Consider the following 20,365-nt stretch of genomic DNA (forward strand, 5'->3'; position numbering starts at 1 on the left):
CCACAAGACCTACACCAACCCCAAACCAATTAGGAGCAGACGAGGGCATTCGATCCAATTTGTGATCCCAGCTACAAAGACAGATGTGTACAGCAATTCGTTCTTCCCACGCACAATTAAAGTATGGAATAATCTCCACCAAACTATAGTTACCCAACCAGATGCAACTAAATTTAAAGTAGCACTTTCTTCCCAATAACCCTTTCTGGCTTAATCCCTCCCTTCACCACCTCCAGTTTAAATTCCAGTTGGAATATTTTGGAGGACCAAGTAACCAAGACCAAGAACCAAGTGCAGGCAGATAAGATTAGTTTATCTCGGCATTATGTTCAGCCAATATTATGGATTGAAGCGCCAGTTCCTGTGGTCTACTTTAGTTTAGTTTAGAGATACAGCATGGAAACAAGTCCTAAGGCTCACCAAGCCTGCGCCAACCAGTCATCCCCGCAACCCACTAACACTATCCCACATTCACTAGGGACAGTTTACAATTTTTACCGAAGCAAATTAGCCTGCAGACCTGTATATTCTTGGAGTGTGGGAGGAAACCAGAGCTCCCAGATAAATCCCACAGGGAGAACATACAAATTCCATACAGGCAGCACCTATAGTCAGGATAGTCAGGCTTTAATGGCCGCGGGACAATCGCCATTGCCAGCCGGGGGCTTTGACTTTGACTCGGAGGCGGAGTGGGAGGGGGGGGGGGGGGGGGAGGAGAGTGCAGAAAGAGATAAGTTTCATTTGGCCTTCCACCAGTGATCCCCGCGATGTGATGGATGTTTATGGAAGTTTATGTTGTGCAAATTGAGTGCAAATGTGTTTGTATTGTATGGCTGTGGGAGGAAACCAGATTTCGTTGGACCTCAAGGGGTCCCCACAGGGAGAACATACAAATTCCATACAGGCAGCACCTATAGTCTTGATTGACCCAGGTCTCTGCCGCTGTAAGGCAGCAGCTCGACCGCTGAGCCTCCGTGCCGCCCTGTTCTATGTTTAAGTCCAGGATGAGATTATCGTGTACCGAATTTAGGTTACAGGTTTAGATTATCATGTGTCGAAATACAGTGAGCTTGGTTTTGCAAGCTATCAAATCAAATCAGATAATATTATGCAGAAATACAATCAAGTCAAATTCAAGTACAATGGGTAGAGCAAAGGGAAAGATACAGAGTGCAGAATATATGGGAACGTGGTTTTGCAATGCTGGCCCTGTGAAAACCAGTGAGGAACAGATAACCTATTTGTTTGAAATTGTGTTCCTGGTTTGGAAATCAGAAGGAAAATAATCAATATTTTAAAAAATTGTTTCAATTTATTTTAATATTTGAACTATTTGATAATACTGTATTCATTTTATAAAATTTTAAATTATCTTTTTTAGTAATTTAAAGCAATTAAAGTAATCGTTTTTAACGCTATAGGAAAGAACTGCAGATGCTGGTTTAAACCGAAGATAGACACAAAATGCTGGAGTAACACAGGCATCTCTGGAAAGAAGGAATGGGTGAAGTTTTGGGTTGAGACCCTTCTTCAGGAAGTGGAAGTCCGTGACTTTCAATCTGAAGAAGGGTCTTGACTCTGAAACCACCCATTCCTTCTCTCCAGAGATGCTGCCTGTCCCACTGACTTACTCCAGATTGTTGTGTCTATCTAGTCTTTAACAGTCTCACAACTCCTCAGAGATTTGGACAAGAGGCCAAATGTTGGTGGGGCCACCAAGGGTGGGCCCTGAACTGTCAATGGGCTACACACCCTTGTCGGACTGTGGCATCAGATAGCCCAGTTCAGTTGGACTCAAGCATCTGAGCCAGAATATCCTGGATGTGGGGAAAGGGTGGGTACACTGATGGCGATGACCATGGCAGCAAGCCACATCAAACACAATTTGTAGGGATAAAGAACAGCAGATGATGGTTTGTACCAAAGATAGACACAAAAAGCTGGAGTAACTCAGCGGGACAGGCAGCATCTCTGGAGAGAAGGAATGGGTGACGTTTCGGATTGAGACACTTCTTCAGACTGAAAGCCACGGGCTTCCACTTTGTGAAGAACGGTCTCGACCCAAAACGTCACCAATTCCTTCTCTCCAAAGATGCTGCCTGTCCCGCTGAGTTACTCCAGCTTTTTGTGTCTATTTTAGGTTTAAACCAGCATTCGCAGGTCCTTCCTACACTGTTAAAAACTATTGCTTGGAGGATTGTTTCCTCTGGACTCTATCCCTGGAGAACACAGACAGGCTGTCTGAAGAAGGGTCTTGACCCGAAACGTCACCTGCCCTTTTTGCTGCCTGACCCACTGAGTTACTCCAGCACTTTGCGTCCATCTCAAGCACAATTTGGTTCATTATTTAATCATTAGATTTATATTTGGAGTGTTCCCCTTGTTTCAGGCATGGCTCTGCTGGCAGCCCTGTCACTTCTGGGTTCAAAATAGGTGGTTCAAAACCGGGCCGATCAGAGCAATGTAGTCTGTCAGGCCAGTGCAGTACTGAGTACTGTCTTTTGAGTGGTGCCATCTTTCCGACATTGCCTGGAACTGAGGTCCTGTCTACACCAATGACTGGCACAGAGAGGAATTGAAGCAGGCATAGATTAGCCACGATTGTATTAAATAGCAGGGCGGGCTTGAGAGGCCGAGTGGCCCATTCCTACTTCCAATTTCTTGCGACTCTCTCATGTACAACTAAAAGATCAAAGGGCACTAGTGTTCAAGAAGGAACTGCAGATGCTGGAAGATCGAAGGTACACAAAATTGCTGGAGAAACTCAGTGGGTGCAGCAGCATCTATGGAGCGAAGGAAATAGGTCACGTTTCGGGCCGAAACCCTTCTTCAGACTGATGGGGGGTGGGAGGGGAGAAGGAAGGAAAAAGGGGAGGAGGAGGAGCCCGAGGGCGGGGGGATGGGAGGAGACAGCTCGAGGGTTAAGGAAGGGGAGGAGACAGCAAGGGCTAGCAAAATTGGGAGAATTCAACATTAATGCCATCAGGATGCAAGCTGCCCAGGTGGAATATGAGGTGCTGTTCCTCCAATTTCCGGTGTTGCTCACTCTGGCAATGGAGTAGACCCAGGACAGAGAGGTCGGATTGGGAATGGGAGGGGGAGTTGAAGTGCTGAGCCACCGGGAGTTCAGGTAGGTTATTGCGGACTGAGCGGAGGTGTTCGGCGAAACGAACGCCCAACCGCCGCTTAGTCTTCCCGATGTAAATCAGCTGACATCTAGAGCAGTGGATGCAGTAGATGAGGTTGGAGGAGATACAGGTGAACCTTTGTCGCACCTGGAACGACTGCTTGGGACCTTGAATGGAGTCGAGGGGGGAGGTGAAGGGACAGGTGTTGCATTTCTTGCGGTTGCAACGGAAAGTGCCCGGGGAGAGGGTGGTACGGGAGGGAAGGGAAGAATTGACAAGGGAGTTGCGGAGGGAGCGGTCTTTGCGGAAGGCAGACATAGGGGGAGATGGGAAGATGTGGCGAGTGGTGGGGTCATGTTGGAAATGGCGGAAATGGCGGAGGATTATGTGTTGTATTTGCCGGCTGGTGGGGTGAAAGGTGAGGACCAGGGGGACTCTGCCCTTGTTGCGAGTGCGGGGATGGGGAGAGAGAGCAGTGTTGCGGGGTATGGATTGAGACCCTGGTGCGAGCTTCATCTATGGTGGTGGAGGGGAATCCCCGTTCCCTGAAGAACGAGGACATTTCCGATGCCCTGGTATGGAATGTCTCATCCTGGGAGCAGATGCGGCGTAGGCGGAGGAATTGGGAGTAGGGGATGGGGTCTTTACAGGGGGCAGGGTGGGAAGACATGTAATCCAGATAGCCATGTGAGTCAGTTGGTTTGTAGTGTATGTCGGTCAGAAGTCTGTCCCCTGCGATGGAGATGGTGAGGTCAAGGAGTGGTAGGGAAGTGTCGGAAATGGTCCAGGTGTGTTGGAGTGCCAGATGGAAGTTGGTGGTGAAGTGGGTGAAGTCAGTCAGTTGTGTGTAGGTGCAGGAGGTGGCCCCAAAGCAGTCGTCAATGTTACGGAGGTAGAGGTCGGGGATGGGGCCCTGGTACGTATTGAACAAGGATTGTTCAACGTACCCGACAAAGAGGCAGGCGTAGCTGGGGCCCATGCATGTGCCCATAGCTACGCCTTGTGTTTGGAGGAAATGGGAGGAGTCAAATGTAAAGTTGTTGAGGGTGAGGACCAACTCCGCTAGGCGGAGGAGATTGTCAGTGGCTGGGTATAGGTTGCTCCTCTGGTCGAGGAAGAACCGGAGGGCATTGAGGCCATCCTGGTGGGGGATGGAGGTGTAGAGTGACCTGGTGGGGGATCAAAGGGCACTAGTTGGAAGAGGAACAGGGGAGTTATCCTTGGTCCAATTGTTATCCCTAATGTGGACCACGGTGTACAAAAATAGAGATTATTCAACAATTGTCACTTGGCTGTTTGTGGGAGTATGTTTTCAGCAAAAGACTGGCACGTTTCCTGGACTGCATCAATTATTGCACATCGAAAGTGCTTCATAATTAACTAACCAACAACAACCCTCACCCTTTCCCTTGTTATCTTCTGCCATCTCCTTACCTCTCAGCCTTTTGTCTTCTTCCCATCTCTGGCCTTTGTCCACATATTTATTGTTTAACCTCCCCTGACCTATGTGTGCCTTTCACTTGCCAGGCTTTGTCCAGCCTCCACCTCTCTTCCAACTTTCTCCCCCAAGCCCCCACTCCCCTCCCTCACACTCAGTGTGAAGAACAGTCCTGACCTGAAACATCGCATATCCATGTCCTCTAGAGATGCAGCCTGACCCAGTTAGTTACTCCAGCCCTTTGGATCTTTCGTTGATTATTCATCACTTTGGGATATCCTAAGGTTGTGAAAATGCTATACAAGAGTAAATCTTTATTATCTATATATTTTTTGGCAAGGCAGCCATTTAGTTAATGTCTTTATGACCATATTTTCCATATTAACTAACATACTATTGTTCCAACAAATAATAAAATATGTCAGATATTTAAATATACCAAGAGACGATACAGATGATACCTCTCAGCCACATTTATATTTTACATGGCCTCATGTAGTTCAGAAGGCTCTGTATCCAAAATGATTACGTGTACACACTGTTCACAGATAGTGATTAAATTGCTTCAGTTCCAGCAGTGAATAATATTTTATCAATCACTAAGTTCCAAGATTTCCTCAGACCTGTTACAGAATGATATTCCTTGCTCTGCTCAAGTTTTTTTTAATCCCCAGAGTGGTATTATAGCATCATTATATTCTCACCGTAACACACTCCAACTTTAGTGCAGCTGCCAATTTCGGTAAAGATGGAGCCCATTTTCAGGAATTGAAAGCAGCAATTTCCTAAAAGTGTTGGCATGTGCTGCTAAAATCAAAATGAATCAAGAGTCTAAAATTCTGTCAACTCCAAAATGAATTATCTTTATTAAAATTACAGACACTCCCCAAATGACACAATAGGTGACTCACAGAAAGTTGCACCTACGTAAACAATTCTGTCCTCAGTACTTAGTGCAATCAATGCAGTCTGTAATTTCCACAACACTGTATTATCACTCAAGTTTACTTCAGAAACAAGCCGGCAATGGCGGCACTGCCTACCCAGAAGGCCACACACCACAGAAAGTGCCCCAGACGCAGCTGGACACCACTGAGACGGTTAATACTCTCAATTAATTATTTCAGGCAGAGGGTGGGAACGGTGATTCCGACTGACATTAAATCTAAGTTACGTAAGGGTTCACGGAACAAAACCCTTACCTAATTCAGGGAGTGACTGTATATAAATATAACAGAAAAACATAAAATACTGTACAAACGCTCCAAGTGCTTTGCAACCATTGTTTCTGTTTTTTAAATTCGAACAAACATAGCATCCAATATTCATATAGGTATGAGATAAAATCACATAAGATGGTCATTTGTGATTTTGGTTGAATATTAGACAGGTTATTGGGAGTTGCTTAAAAATGATCGGGTAGGATCTGGTATATCCACCTGTGAGGGAATGTGGACACAATTTAACATAACATTCAAGTTTGGTATCTCTGACTGTGCTGCTATCACTCAGTGCCCTCCTCGAATGTATCACTGGAACATTTACCAGTAGTGAAGCCTCATTGTTATCACCGAATCAAGGGCATTGAAATGAGCAAAAACGCTAAGCGTTGGAGTAACTCACAGGGTCAGGTAGCATCTCAAGAAGACATGGATAGTGGCGTTTCAGGTCAGGACCCTTCAGAAGGAGTTTCTGAAATTTCACCTATCCATGTCCTCTAGAGATGCTGCCTGACCTGCCGAGTTATTCTAGCACTCTTGTGTTATTTTATTAAACGTCCGGTGGGCGGCGCGACTCTGGTCAGCAGCGGCCTCTGCAGTCTGTTCACGTTTTATTATTTTTCTATCTGTGTTTTTATGTAGTTTTTGTTATTTTTGTTGGGGGTGTGTGTGTGGGGGGGCGGGGGTGGGGTGGGAGGGGGGGGGACTTTTTAAATCTCTCCCTGCACGGGAGACCCGGCCTTTTCTCGTCGGGTTTCCGTTGTCGTTGGGGCCGCAACGAGGAACGGCCTCCAACAGGAAGAAGCCAGGGACTCTGGTGCCGACGACTCACGGTCGCCGTCGCGGGGCTGGCCGAGTCCGGAGCGGGTGGAGCGGGGGAGGAGCGCTGCTGCTGCTGCTGCTGCGGCCCGACCGGAGAGTCGGAGGCTTCAACGGCAGGTCTGGTGGACGGCGGCACCAGGAGCCCGCGGGTCCCTGGAGGGAGACCGCTTTTCAGGGCTCTCGCAACGGCGACTTCCCCCGCCTGAGTTGCGGGGTTGAAGAGCTCCTGGAGCGGGGCCTAACATCACCGCCCCGCGCGGCTTGGAATGGCTGCGGGACTCTGCGAGCGCACGCCGGGGGCTCTAACATCAAGACCCGGTGTGTGACCTCGCACCACCCGGCGTGGCTTTAATGGCCGCGGGACAATCGCCATCGCCAGCCGGGGGCTTTGACTTTGACTCTGACATCGGGGGGGGGGGGGGGGGGGAGAGTGCAGTGGAGAGATAAGTTTATTTGGCCTTCCATCACAGCAATGTGATGGATGTTTATGTAAATTATGTTGTGTCTTGGGTCTATGTGTCTGTAATGTATGGCTGCAGAAACGGCATTTCGTTTGGACCTCAAGGGGTCCAAATGACAATTAAATGTATCTTGTATCTCTTGTAAACCAGCAACTGCAGTACCTTGTTTCTGCATTAAAGTGGAACTCCGGTTAATTTTACTTTACAAATTGAACCTGGTAATTATTTTTTCCAAATACTTTGACATCAAGAAAAGAGATGTCACTGTTGAGAAATGGAGAAATGTCCTTTTTGCAACAATCCCATAATCCTGGAGACAGACGGAACTGCAAATGCTGGTTTACAAAAATGGACTCAAAGTGCTGAAGTAGCTCAGCAGGTCAGGCAGCATCTCTGGGGAACATGGATAGGTGACTTTTCGGGTCGAGACCTTCATTAAGCTGAACAAGGGTCCTGACCTGAAACACCATCTATCCATGTCCTCCAGGCATGCTGCCTGACCTGCTGAGTCATTCTAGCAATTGGGTCTTTTGGTCACAATGTTCCCAGGTCAGGTGTGGCATTTATGAATTTCCCTTGATCCTCTCCCAACAATGCATCTTTGTTGAACATGAGAAGAACAGTTATTCTCCATTGCATCAGTGCGTTGCTTCCATTCCCACACCAGTCATCCTTGTATTCTTTTCTACAAGAAATTGCTAGCTTGGTGGCAATGGGCCAACACTCAGCAGGAATCAAACTGACAAAGCCCAAATTCATTTCATGCGGGACCTTTGTGACCTGCACTCAGTGCACAACTTCATTCAGTCAATTAAGACTTGGTCTGAACTCAATTCCCAAAGGTGACAAAACAAAGTGTTAACTCATTGAGTCACCCATTCAACTAACTGGTTGCTAAGACTTTGATGGCAAGAATTCAGGTTTTTCCATTTGCTAAGAGGAAGTTGCTTTTATGGCTGCTAGCAACCATTGCTATTAGCTCATGAAATCACACTGCATGTTACAATATGTAGGGGAAATATGAATGTCAAAGTTGCAGACATTGGAAAGCAATTTAAGTTTGTGTTTGGGATATCTGGAACAGATTTCTCCTCAGGTTTAGAATTTGATATATATTCATGCAACTATATAAAGTGTGACATTTATCGAGGGGTTAAATGATAAACATATAATTCAACATTGGACCTGAGCGATTTGACTGTGTTATAAAATTGCCATGTGCAATTCTCATGCCAGTTCAGATCTACCTTAACAACTAAACATCACTGGTTTAGATTAATGTTTCTATGAACGCAATTATCATATTTCACACCTTACTTCAGAAACAAGTCGGGCAATGGCATGTTTCTGGCTCTGAATTTCAAGCCAGTCACAAACTACGTTTTTCCTGATCTAAGCTGCAGGAAAATCTTGCCAATCCTGTCAGGGAACACACCTGGGAACAAATCTTGCCACACCTGTCAGGGTTCTTGTTGCACCAATCACTAGGAAAGTTGCCAGGTTTTGAGGGAACTCACTCCATGACATTCACCGACCTGCTATGAAAAAGCTTTGCCCTGGAGGTAATGAAAGATGTCCAGTCCTCCCGACTGGACTATTGCAACTCACTTCTCCTTGGCATCAGCTCCACCTACATCAACCGACTCCAACTGGTCCAGAACGCAGCCACCCAACTCATCACCCACACCAAATCCTGACATCACATCACTCCAGTCCTCAAACAACTTCACTGGCTTCCCATCTCCCACCGGATCCCGTACAAAATCCTGGTCCTCACCTACAAAGCCCTCCACCATCTGGCCCCCCCATATCTCACTGACCTCCTCTCCCCCTACCAACCCTCACGGTCCCTCAGATCCACATCAGCCGGTCTCCTCTCCATCCACAAATCCAACCTCCGCAGTTTTGGGGACAGAGCCTTCTCCAGGGCAGCTCCCAGGCTCTGGAACTCCTCCAACTGATTCGCAATTCCGTGTCCCTCATCATCTTCCAGTCCCGCCTCAAGACCCTCTCTTCACCTCTACCTATCCTTAGCCCCACGTCCCCCTCCCTTTTCATCTGTGCATTAATTGCCTCATACTGTGTTTTGAATTGAATTCTGTCTTTAATTTGTGTATTAGTCATGTCTCTACTATTTATTTCATTCCGCATACATGTTTTTCCTCTACTTGCTAAATTTTTGTAAGGTGTCCTTGAGACTCTTGAAAGGAGCCCATAAATAAAAATTATTATTATTATTATTATGTAAGGGATGGGGAACATGGCCATCCGTGATGTGTGTGGCCACCTCAACAATTACAAAGTGGTCCTGTACGTTGATGTAGTATCGGGGCCATGTCAGCGCATACCTCTTAATGTTCAAAATGAGGAAGAGATTACTGCACTGAGGTGCGTAAAATAAAAGGGGTTATAATCAGTGTTGGACCAAGAAATAATGAGTTTGTTAAACTTCCCATCTACACTAGTCCCACCTACCTGCATTTGGCCCTTATCCCTCTAAACCTGTCCAATCCATGTACCTGTCTAAATGTTTATTAAATATTGCAATGTACGTACCTCAACTACCTCCTCTGGTAGCTCGTCCCATACACCCACTGACCTTTGTGTGAAAAAGTCACCCCTCAGGTTCCCATTAAATCTTTCTCCCCTCACCTTAAAGGTCATGTGACAAAGTGCAGTAACCATACATATGACACACACATAAAGTTGCTGTTGATCTTCATTGAAGAATTTACATATTCCGAAGCTGCTGGTGTTTATCTAATTCACGGTTTATCTCATCCGAAACTCATCAACATCAGCTCAGAAACCTTAAAGCCCTACACCATCCATTTGTTTTTTTTTTTTTCCCTTTTGAATTACAACACATTTGAGATATGCCAGTTGCAATTCCAAGGAAGCTTGGGATCTAGAAATGATATTTCAGATATGGTACTGTGCTCTGGGCATACGAGTTACATGCCGGGAGATTAGATTTGTGGTTTATGGCTTCAATAAAATGATAAGGAATTTAAAAAAGAAACAATTACATGCCATTACGATACGATAGAGCTTTATTTATCCCAAGAGGGGAAATTGATTTGGCAATGGTCATAAAACACAAGATACATGGAACGTGAAATTAAAGTGATGAGTGGAAAGGATTGAGGATGTGCAAAGATTTTTGGGAGGCGGGTGGAGGGGGGGGGGTTGGTGGTGGGGGGGAGGGGGGGGGGGGAGGTGGGTGGGGGGGAGTCAGTCTACACCACGACAGATGGTGCCTCTGCTCAGTGTTGTCATTAACCATAAAATGACGATTTCTGTCACCATTCAATTGGTACTTCCCATTGTCTTCAAGAGACCTGATCTCCAGACAAAGCATCAATCCACAGGCCTCTTCTTCACATAACTACACACCACAACTGAATCAAAAGGACTCCGAGACCCAGTCCTGTAATTCTAATTGGTGAAGTCTTGAGTTTGTAATTTAGGAGTTAAAATAAATCCAAGGAGAGGAAATTAACTGGCTCTGAATTTTTAATGTTGCTACTGCTTCAAATGCCTCTATTTTCTTTTCAGTGTAATGGTAAGGGTTGCTCAACAAGATTGCCATTTTATAGCTAAGTTAGTTGACAATTCACCCCAGTGGAAACAACACACCATTGTCATCAACTATAGAGTTGACAGTTGTCTGCTTTGTTTTTTTGTTCATTGACAATAATTGCAGTTGGCCTAAGCAGTTGTAATTTCCATTAAAAAAGCAAAACCACAACAATTATACCAGCATTTATTGTCCTGATATGATGATTTGAGCCTGCAGCTGGAGTATTGTCATCCACAGGGGATTTTTTAAAAATAGATTTCAAGTCATTCTGAAGGAAGTACTTTGTACACTCAAACCAGAATGACAGAGTTGCAAAAAAAATGGTTGTTGGCCTGCTGTAAATAATATTGCAAGAGGAAGAGACCGTGGCCACATAATATGAACAGTTCTTAATCAGTGCCAAAACATCTGCTTGTTGAACGTAGATGAGCGCCTTTGCAAAATCTAGGATTCTTCTGCTAATGAAATTGGTTTATACATGGACTACACATGTACTTCCAGGGACCCAAATCAGAAATAAAGAATGATCAGGACAATCAGCAAAGTGGTGCAGCCTAAGCCTGGTCCCACAACAGCCTTCCCTCCTCTGCTTGTCTAGAACATCATTTGCTTTAGACGATGTGTCTTCCACCACCACAACCCATCACTGCCCTCCCATACCACTATGCTTCCCCAGCACTAAGCTCCCATGGTGCCATGGCATTGCAATACCATCCCATGTGGCTGCACTTTGAAGTCCGTCTTCAACCCACATCTATATTATTCACAGCAAAGAGTGCCATCGAGCGATCCAAGCCAACATATGCAAACTATTGTGTATACATATGCAAGCATATCGAGTAAAGAAGTTAGGAAGTCAGGTTGCAGTTGTATAAGATGATGGTGAGGCCGCATTTAGAGTATTGTGTTCAGTTCTGGGCACCAAATCATAGGAAAGATATTATCAAGTTGGAAAGCGTACAGAGAAGATTTACGAGGATGTTGTTAGGATTCGAGTGTCTGAGCTATAGGGAGAGGTTGAGCAGGCTGGGACTCTATTTCTTGGAGCACAGGAGGATGAGGGGTGTTCTCAGGGAGGTATATAAAATCATGAGAGGATGTTGCACACAGTCTCTTCCCCTGAGTAGGGAAATCAAGAACCAGAGGACACAGGTTTAAGGCGAAGAAGGAAAAAATTAACAGGAATCAGAGAGAATTTTCTTTCACACAAATGCTGGTGAGTCTATGGAATGAGCTGCAGGAGGAGGTAGTTGAGGCAGGGACTATTACACAGTGGACAGGTACATGGATAGGACAGGATTAGAGGGATATGGGCCAAATAAAGGCCAGTGGGATTAGTGTGGATGGGACATGTTAGGCAGTGTGAGCAAGTTGGGCTGAAGGGCCTGTATACATGCTCTATGACTCCATGACTCTTTGGCTTTGCCAGCTGTCGCTAAATGACCCTACTTCTTTAATGCAGTAGCTCTAAAAAGGTCATCGCAAAATGTATGAATTTCTTAACTTTTCCACTAAATATGTGCATTTGATTTGACAGAACTGAGTAGTTTGCACAAGCTGAAAACCTTTACCATTTTGGAGTTTTCAAATTAACATAAGAAATCCATCTAGAGGATTCCGTTTGGATATAGGAACATGTGGTCTTTAGGAATGCACATAAACCCATTAAACAGATGGTTAAGAATCAGAATTTGGACGTACTATTACAGTTTAACAAGCTAAAATTACAGCTTGTCTATACAAGGTGACTCTCTCTCTGTTTAATTCATGCCTTGCAGATTTAGCCACTTGGAAACGGTTATAAGCCTAGTTCAAGTAGGAGCCACCAGGTTCCATTCATTTACTAGATGAGTTCATCTGGAAGTTGGCAGATTGCCATTGCATAGTTGCCTTGGATAGTTGACCTGATTCCATCTTGCCTTTCTCAGCGGGAGTTCTACAGCTACATTAAAAAAGCACCAACTACATTTTCCCCTTTAGGACGTGACTGTAGATGAAGGGTAATATGGGAACTCTTCAGAGTCAGTACTTGAGAGACACAGCTAATGAGAAGTTGCGTAAATCATTGTCACCAAACACCACAGTGTTTTAGGAGACCTTATTCCTTAGATTGATGATTCCAACAAGCAAAGGTGCTGAACTTTAGCTTCTTCGTCTTTTCCTTTCTACTCCCAATCATAGAGGATAATCCCTTAAGAAGAAAGTACCTGTATTCCAGTGGTACCTCTCATGCCCATATGCTCTCTCATCCAACTTCCAGACCACAACTACCACTTAAATGTAGACACAAACAACTGCAGATTTTAGAGTCTTGAGCAAAACACAGATTTTAGAGTCTTAAGCAAAACACAAATTGCTGGAGTAACTCAGTGGATCAGGTAGCATCTATGCAGCGAATGGATAGGTGATGTTTCAGTTCTTCAGACAGTAATTATTGTCACAAATTTGAGTGTCTTCCAGTTCAATACAAAGTAGACTTCCGGTTTCAAGCAAGATAGAAAGGCGCAGTATATTTTGTTCCTTATTGTTCTGCACACGCTGTCTGTCATGATTTGTTAACTTCCTTGCATCCTCAACTGGCCGATGGACACTGCATTACATATCATAATGCCCAAAGTCTTTTAATCATATGATAATCTTCTAAAAAATGAAGTGCATAAAACCGTAAATACAAATGTCTTGTCGTTGTGAAACACTATTTCCAATGGTCTACTTGCCTTTCTCTGCCGTTTTCTTCTCAGCTGCAGTTGCTTCTTCTAGTAGAACCTTGTTCATGTAGATATACTCCTCCTCGCCAGCTGGAAATTTAAGTCATAAATTACAGTATTGCTTTCAATTGGGAAATAAGCATTTTAAAACAAAATTAAAATAAATATAATCGCACAGTAAAAGAGCACTTGGAGAAGAAAGTGTTTCGAACTGTTAACCTACTCGTTCCGACAGTTTATAGACAAATTATTTGATGACATGCTCCTGTCACAAACCCCAAAGGTTTGGCTCTTTGTGAAATTAAACAACCTCTGCAGTCTCATCATGATCCTTAATACATTCAAAGGACATACTTTCAAAACATTTCATAAACAGACCAATTATGGTCTGTGCTGCATTTCACCATCAAGTTATAGACAGGCCCAGATAGATAGACATTATCGCAATGCACCCATCAGCAAAATTTGAATGGCATAATTTGCAGTCTCCACACCTGTCGACAGAGGTGAATCAGAGACATTGGACTGGCACCAGTCATCATGCTTTTCCAACAGCCCTGCCCTTACATACGATGCCTCAGCTGAAATTCCTGATTCTTTTGTGGAATCAGCTGGGAGCATTCTTTGCTCTTTGTCAGAGGTTTGTGGGTTCAAGCACCATTGCACAACATAATCACAGGAATATCCCCAAAGCACTATTTGCTAAAGCATTCCCAGCCTCCTGACCAACATTCTTCCCTCAGTCAACAATACCACTCATTTATATGGGTGTCAACTACCTCCTCCAGGCAGCTCGTTCAATACACCCACCATCCCTAGTGTAAAAAAAGTTATCCCTCAGGTTCTTGCTTTCCCCCCTCACCTTAAACCAATGTTGTGTGGTTCTCGATTCCCCTCTCTGGGCAAGAGTCACTATGTGTTTGCCTGATCTATTCCTCTCATGGTTTTGTACACCTATATTCAGCTTGTTAGGTTTAGGAATGGGTTTAGGTGTACTGAGCTACAGTTAAAAGCTGTTTTGCATGCTACCCAGTCAGAGCAGATAATACAATGCATAAATGCAATCAAGATTATTTCAAGTACAACAGGTAGAGCAAAGGGAAAGGTACAGATTGTAGAATATAGTTCTCAGCATTGTAGTGCACCAGTTTCAGAAACAAAATCCAAAATGTCGGCAGTAGGAAGGAGGTGAATCAGGCACTAGCCTAGCTTATGGTAGACTGTTCAGAAGCTTGATAATTAACTTTGCATGTACAACACTTACACTATGAAAAATATTTAATTAATGTTAAACTGTTGAAAAATCTCTGACAGATGACAAATTCTGTTTGTTTTCTTAATTTGTCTCATCGTGTACATTCTTGTTCTTCCAATGCACATTGGATATTTATATCAAAATACTGGGAGTAGTTCCTAGTGCAGCTTATATTTTAGTATCACCAGGAAACAGAGTGAATGGCCGGTTCAGTATTTGCATTTTCTTCTTGTCCAAAGATTCCTACTCCATCCAGTGCTCTTCTAAGAGTTAATAACTGTGGAATCATTTGGTGTCAAATGACCCAGGGTGCAGGTCAAACTTGCCCAGCACATATTTAATAGCTGAAGCTTTTAATTTGCTTTGTTTAGTTTTACTTTTCATGAGTTTGTGGATGGATCTAAGGTGATGATGCAAGCCCAACTAACAGCTGAGTCTCTCGTATCCAAATAGTGCCAATGAGCATTTATTGTCACGGACTCATAAAGTCACACAACACGGAAACAGGCCTTTGGCCCAACTTGTCCATAGTGACCAAGCCCCATTTGCCCAGCAAGCTGATAGGTTAAGCAAAAATCTTTGGTTCATCAGAGATAAGACTAGGAGCAGAATTAGGCCATTCTGAGAAATCAGGCTCAAAATATGACAAAATAATCTCAATTCCATGGTGTTATTAAGATCAGATGACAACATGATCATGAGAGACCTCTTCCACCCCTGCAACGGACTGTTCCAGCCGCTACGGTCAGGCAAACGCCTCCGTTGCCATGCAGTGAGAACGGAGAGGTTGAGAAGGAGTTTCTTCCCAGAGGCAATTCGGACTGTAAACGCCTTTCTCACCAGGGACTAACTGTACAGAACGTTTTTCCTTCTATTATTTATTATGTAAAATAATATGTGTGTTATGATTGTGTTTATAATTTGTTTGGTTGTTTTGTTGTTCCGCGAGCATTGCCACTTTCATTTCACTGCACATCTCGTATGTGACAAATAAACTTGACTTGACTTGACAACAACGCATTCAGTGTTGCACTAAGAAAAATGCTTCATTGTGAGAAAATTGTGAGAAAATTGCAGGTTCAGATGCCCATTGGAGGTTGATGAGGAATTGTGAATAATTACATTGGCCTGTTTTAGTAGCATTGGCAATTGGCTTACAGGAAGCCGCCAACACATCTCCATGGCGTGGACTTCCCCTTTCTCCTTTGGACAGCGCAGTGGCGTACCGGTAGAGTTGCTGCCTTGCAACGCCAGAGATCCAGGTTCTATTCTGACCACGAGTGCTGTATGTACATTATCCCTGTGACCTCATGGGTTTTGCTCGGGGTGCTCTGGTTTCCTCCCACACTCCAAAGACGTGCAGGTTTGAAGGTTAATTGGCTTTGGTAACATTGTAAATTGTTGCAAGAGTGTAGGATAGTGCTACGAGGTGATCGCTGGTTGGCGCGGACCCGGTTGGCTGAAAGGCCTGTTTCAATGCTGCATCTCTAAAGCCTAAAGTTTGCCTTTGTGTGTCTCAGCAACAATCATCTCATTAATTTAGTTGAACGACCAATGACATTACAAAATGGGTGACAAAAAGCAAATCAAAAATGGGGGGAAACCTTAATAATTGGCAACATAAACATTATCCAGAACATGAAATGAAAAATTACCCCATCAGGAGAAATTTCACTAAACATCTTTAAGATTAATGATATATTATACTTAAGTGGATAGCGCTTTTCTTCAAACCACTAAAGTTCTCATGCACAAAATGAGTTTATCAGGACAGAAGTCTGCCAAGCATTAATTATAGTTTGGTAAATGGTTCAAAACTCATTTCGATCTCACTCAGCAAAATACCAATTTTCAGAGCATATTATTACAGGGAGGTTAGTGGTAAATACCTGGACTCATCAAATGTTTGTTAATTGTGGTGGCGAGGGATACAATTTGGGGATTTTGGCATTAAACATACGTTGCAATTGAAACGGCTATGGCAACTAATCATTCCATCACCGTTAACAGCTGGGACCATTATCACACTGGCAATTTTGGGAGAAGCAACAGATGAGGTATAATGGCTCAACAGTGGGGAAAAAAACACAAGGGTATCTAGTATAGACTCAAATTTCTGGAGTAACTCAGCAGGTCAGAAACAGCATCTCTGGAGGAAAGGACTATGTGACGTTTCGGATCGAGACCCTTCTTCAGACTGAGAGTCAGGGCAGATGGAAACTAGCATCTGTAGTTCCTTTCTGCACCCAAGGGCATCTATTTACTGACATGGTGGAAAACATTCAAACTTCCAAATCGGTGTTTCTATCAAGGGATATGGGGAGAAGGCAGGCACGGGTTTTTGATAGGGGATGATCAGCCATGATCGCAATGAATGGCGGTGCTGACTCGAAGGGCCGGATGACCTCTTCCTGCACCTATTTTCTATGTTTCTATGTTTCTATGGTTGCCTCTGAAATGGCCGTATATCCATCAAGACCAGCACACATTTTTTACCTGTGGACCATTTGCAAGAAATTTCAGTTGGATGGATAGTATCAAGTGTTACGAAGTGAGTGATAGGCAAGGTCAAGTTTGAGTGGAGCCTGGTGAGGGCCATAGATGCAGAAGATTGCCTCAGTCACTACCATGGCACAAGGAAGAGAGTGGAGGACAAAATGGAGAGGTCAATAAGTAAGCTAGTTTAATGAAGCCCACAAGCCCTTTCCCAGCATCAGAAAAGTCCCCTTTAAGTCACACAGAGACAAACTTCACAGGTGATGCCAAGGCATGGGAGGCTGATGAAGGGATGGATCACAAATGGATTATTGAAAATGATTGAGGAGGGATCCAAAAATGTATTACATGTTACTGTGTGTATCTGCAGATGCCTGCGTTTCCCCCTGCATTGGGGCACCATGGACACGGGTGACCTGAAGTCTAAAACGCTGACCTGTAATAAACACAAGCCCCTAACTTTTAGAAACTGAATAGAAGAAAAATTGAATCACTTCATTTATCTGCAATCCAACTTCCAGGTGGAGGCAGAGCCAGGACCAGGTCGAGTGGGTGTGGAGAGAATGTTTCCAGTAGAGGGAGAGTCTAGGACCAGAGGGCACAGCTGCAGAATAAAAGATCACAACTTTAGAATGGAGATGAGGAGGAATTTCTTCTGCAAGACGGTGGCGAATCTATGGAATTCATTACCACAGAGACTGTTGGGGAAGCCAAGTTGCATGGTATTTTTAAAGTAAAGATTGATAGGTTCTTGATTAAAAAGGGTGGCCAATACCTACGGGGTGAAAGCAGGAGAATGGAGTTGAGAGAGAAAGATAGATCAGCCATGATCAAATGGCATAACAGACTCAATGGATCCAATCTGCTCCTATGTCTTATGGTAACCATCATGACAAGGTCAGTGACACTTTAATATTTAAGGATACTTAGCATTTTTAAGAGGCTGACAAATTAAGTAAATGAACTCACTAATTTGTAAGTGTCCTATTTTCCATCAACAGTGTTTTACTAACACAACTTATTTTTTGTGCTACTTTGCAGTTTTTTCCCATTCCACTGACTCATGCTGCAGCTAATTTATTTTTAAAATCTTTTCCCATTGTTAATTTAGTCAGATCTCATTTATGATCAACACTGAATTTGTGAGATCGCAGTGGGTAAATTCCAAATATTTTCAAATCCTAGAACAGGCACTCCATGTGGCTCTAAAATGCTATCATATCGGTTCCACCATCTCCTCTGGCAATGGTTCCCAGGCACTCCATGTGGCAAAGGAAGGGTGGCACAGTGGTGCAGCGGTAGAGCTGCCGTCTCATGGCTTCTGAGACCCGGGTTCAATCCGGACTATGGTTGCTGCCTGTGCAGAGTTTGCACATTTTCTTGGTGACCATGTGGGTTTTTTATTCTAGGGTGCTCTGGTTTCCTTCCACATTCCAAAGACGTGCAGGTTTGTAATTTAATTGCCTTCTGTAAAATGCCCCTAATGTGTCGAACGCAAAAGTGGGATAACGTTGAACTAGTGTACGGGTGATGGACAGTCAGCGTGGACTCAGTGGGCCAAAGGGTTTGGTTCCATGCTGTATCTCTAAACTAAACTAAATTAAAGGAAGGGATAATCAGGAAAAACAAAGTGCTGGAAATAATCAGTAGAGAAGCAAAATAACTAGTGATGGCATAAATATAAAATATGTAGTGGAAATGCTCGAAAGGGATATCAAAGATGGTCTGATGATGCTAACTCATAATCATATGTCAGGTTACGATTCAAATGTGATATACATAAAATTGATGCCTTCGTTTAATAGCAAATAGAAAATAAGAAAAATCACAAAGTAATAACACTGGTCATTACAAGATGGATGCGGTTAGGATGTTCTCCAAGTGAGAATATTGGCATTTTGTTCACGTGAGATTATCTGGCAAGGATTAGGGAAGTACATTGAACAGAGGGCAGAACAGCAAAGGAACGAGCCCTTTGGTCCGTGACGCCTGTGCTGATCATGATGCCAATTCAAACTAAGATCATCTGCCTGCAGATGCTGCATATTCATCCGTCCCCTGTCCGCCTATCTAAATGCCTCTAAAATGCTATCATATCGGTTCCACCATCTCCTCTGGCAACGGTTCCCAGACACTCACCACACTCTATTAACAAATCTGCATCGCAAATCCCCTTCAAACCTTTCCACTCTCACCTTAAATCAGTACCCTCTAGAATTTGACTTTTCATTTTTCATCTGAATTCACATAAAACAGTAGATTATTTAAAAGTTAACTGACTCAACAATCCCGATTGTTTTCTCAGATATTGCCCAAAATATTCATTTATCTTCCTTTTTTAAATATTGACTAACTCACTGAATTTGTAGCATTTTCTATCAAGCAGTCACGTGACATCTGTATTAAATATAATCGGTATCTTTTTGAGATTGATAGTCAATTTGATATTTGACATGTAACCACTTTAATATACAGCATGTATAAACTCTTCCAATTATATTGAAATTATTTTTTGACATCCATTGAAAAGGCAGACATTACTAACCTACAGATGAAGAATTAATTATTATTTGCAAGGTTCTCCACTTAACTTATACGCCAATGATAAAGGCACTACTTGCTTCCCATGTTATGTCCACAAGGAATCAGGAGAGAATGATCAAGATTATCAAATCGATCAGGATTGTTGACAATCACAGCGTGCTCTCAAGCCTCTGCCAATATCTGCACAGTCACCAATGGTAACTTTTGAATTTTATTTGGCATGAATATTAAACCAAAAGTGCACAGATGGAGACAATTTACATAAAAACAATGATGTTGTATCAATGTTGGAACTAGTATCATGGGCTGATGGTCTCCCCTGTTGCTGTGTAAAGCTAACAAGTCAACAACAGGAGTGTTGGTTGATTTTTCCATTCCTAGGTCTAGGATAGAGAGTCCAATCATAGCATCTTACTTTGCCATCAACCAACATCGACTGCAAAGGGATTTGTAAATCTACCAGAAAGTAGTGATTAACAAGGGGTTTGCTGACAAGTAGAATGTCACCCAGAGAAAATCTACACAGTCACATGGAGAACGAACAAACTCCTCATAGACAGCACCTAAGATCAGGATCGAACCTGGGTCTCTGGCCGTGTGAGGCAACAGCTCTACCGCTGTGCCGCTGTGCTGCCCTGAGGAATCTGTTGAGTTGGCCCCATTCCTGTTTCTTACAACCTAGTAAATATCCACAACCTTCTGAATTCCAT

At 43.6% G+C, this 20,365-nt stretch overlaps 1 protein-coding gene across 2 annotated transcripts in view; it reads right to left on the bottom strand.

The window, feature by feature from the left end:
- The window catches only part of afap1l2 (actin filament associated protein 1-like 2), a 179,677-nt gene that overhangs the window by 70,964 nt on the left and 88,348 nt on the right, over positions 1-20,365 (bottom strand). For both annotated transcript variants that reach the window (XM_055646906.1, XM_055646905.1), the window contains exon 3: positions 13,370-13,450. In XM_055646906.1, coding sequence (XP_055502881.1) covers positions 13,370-13,450 — 81 coding nt within the window. The remainder of the gene's footprint in view (positions 1-13,369; positions 13,451-20,365) is intronic.

This window comes from Leucoraja erinacea, chromosome 15 (assembly GCF_028641065.1).
Source record: "Leucoraja erinacea ecotype New England chromosome 15, Leri_hhj_1, whole genome shotgun sequence".
NCBI lineage: Eukaryota > Metazoa > Chordata > Chondrichthyes > Rajiformes > Rajidae > Leucoraja > Leucoraja erinaceus.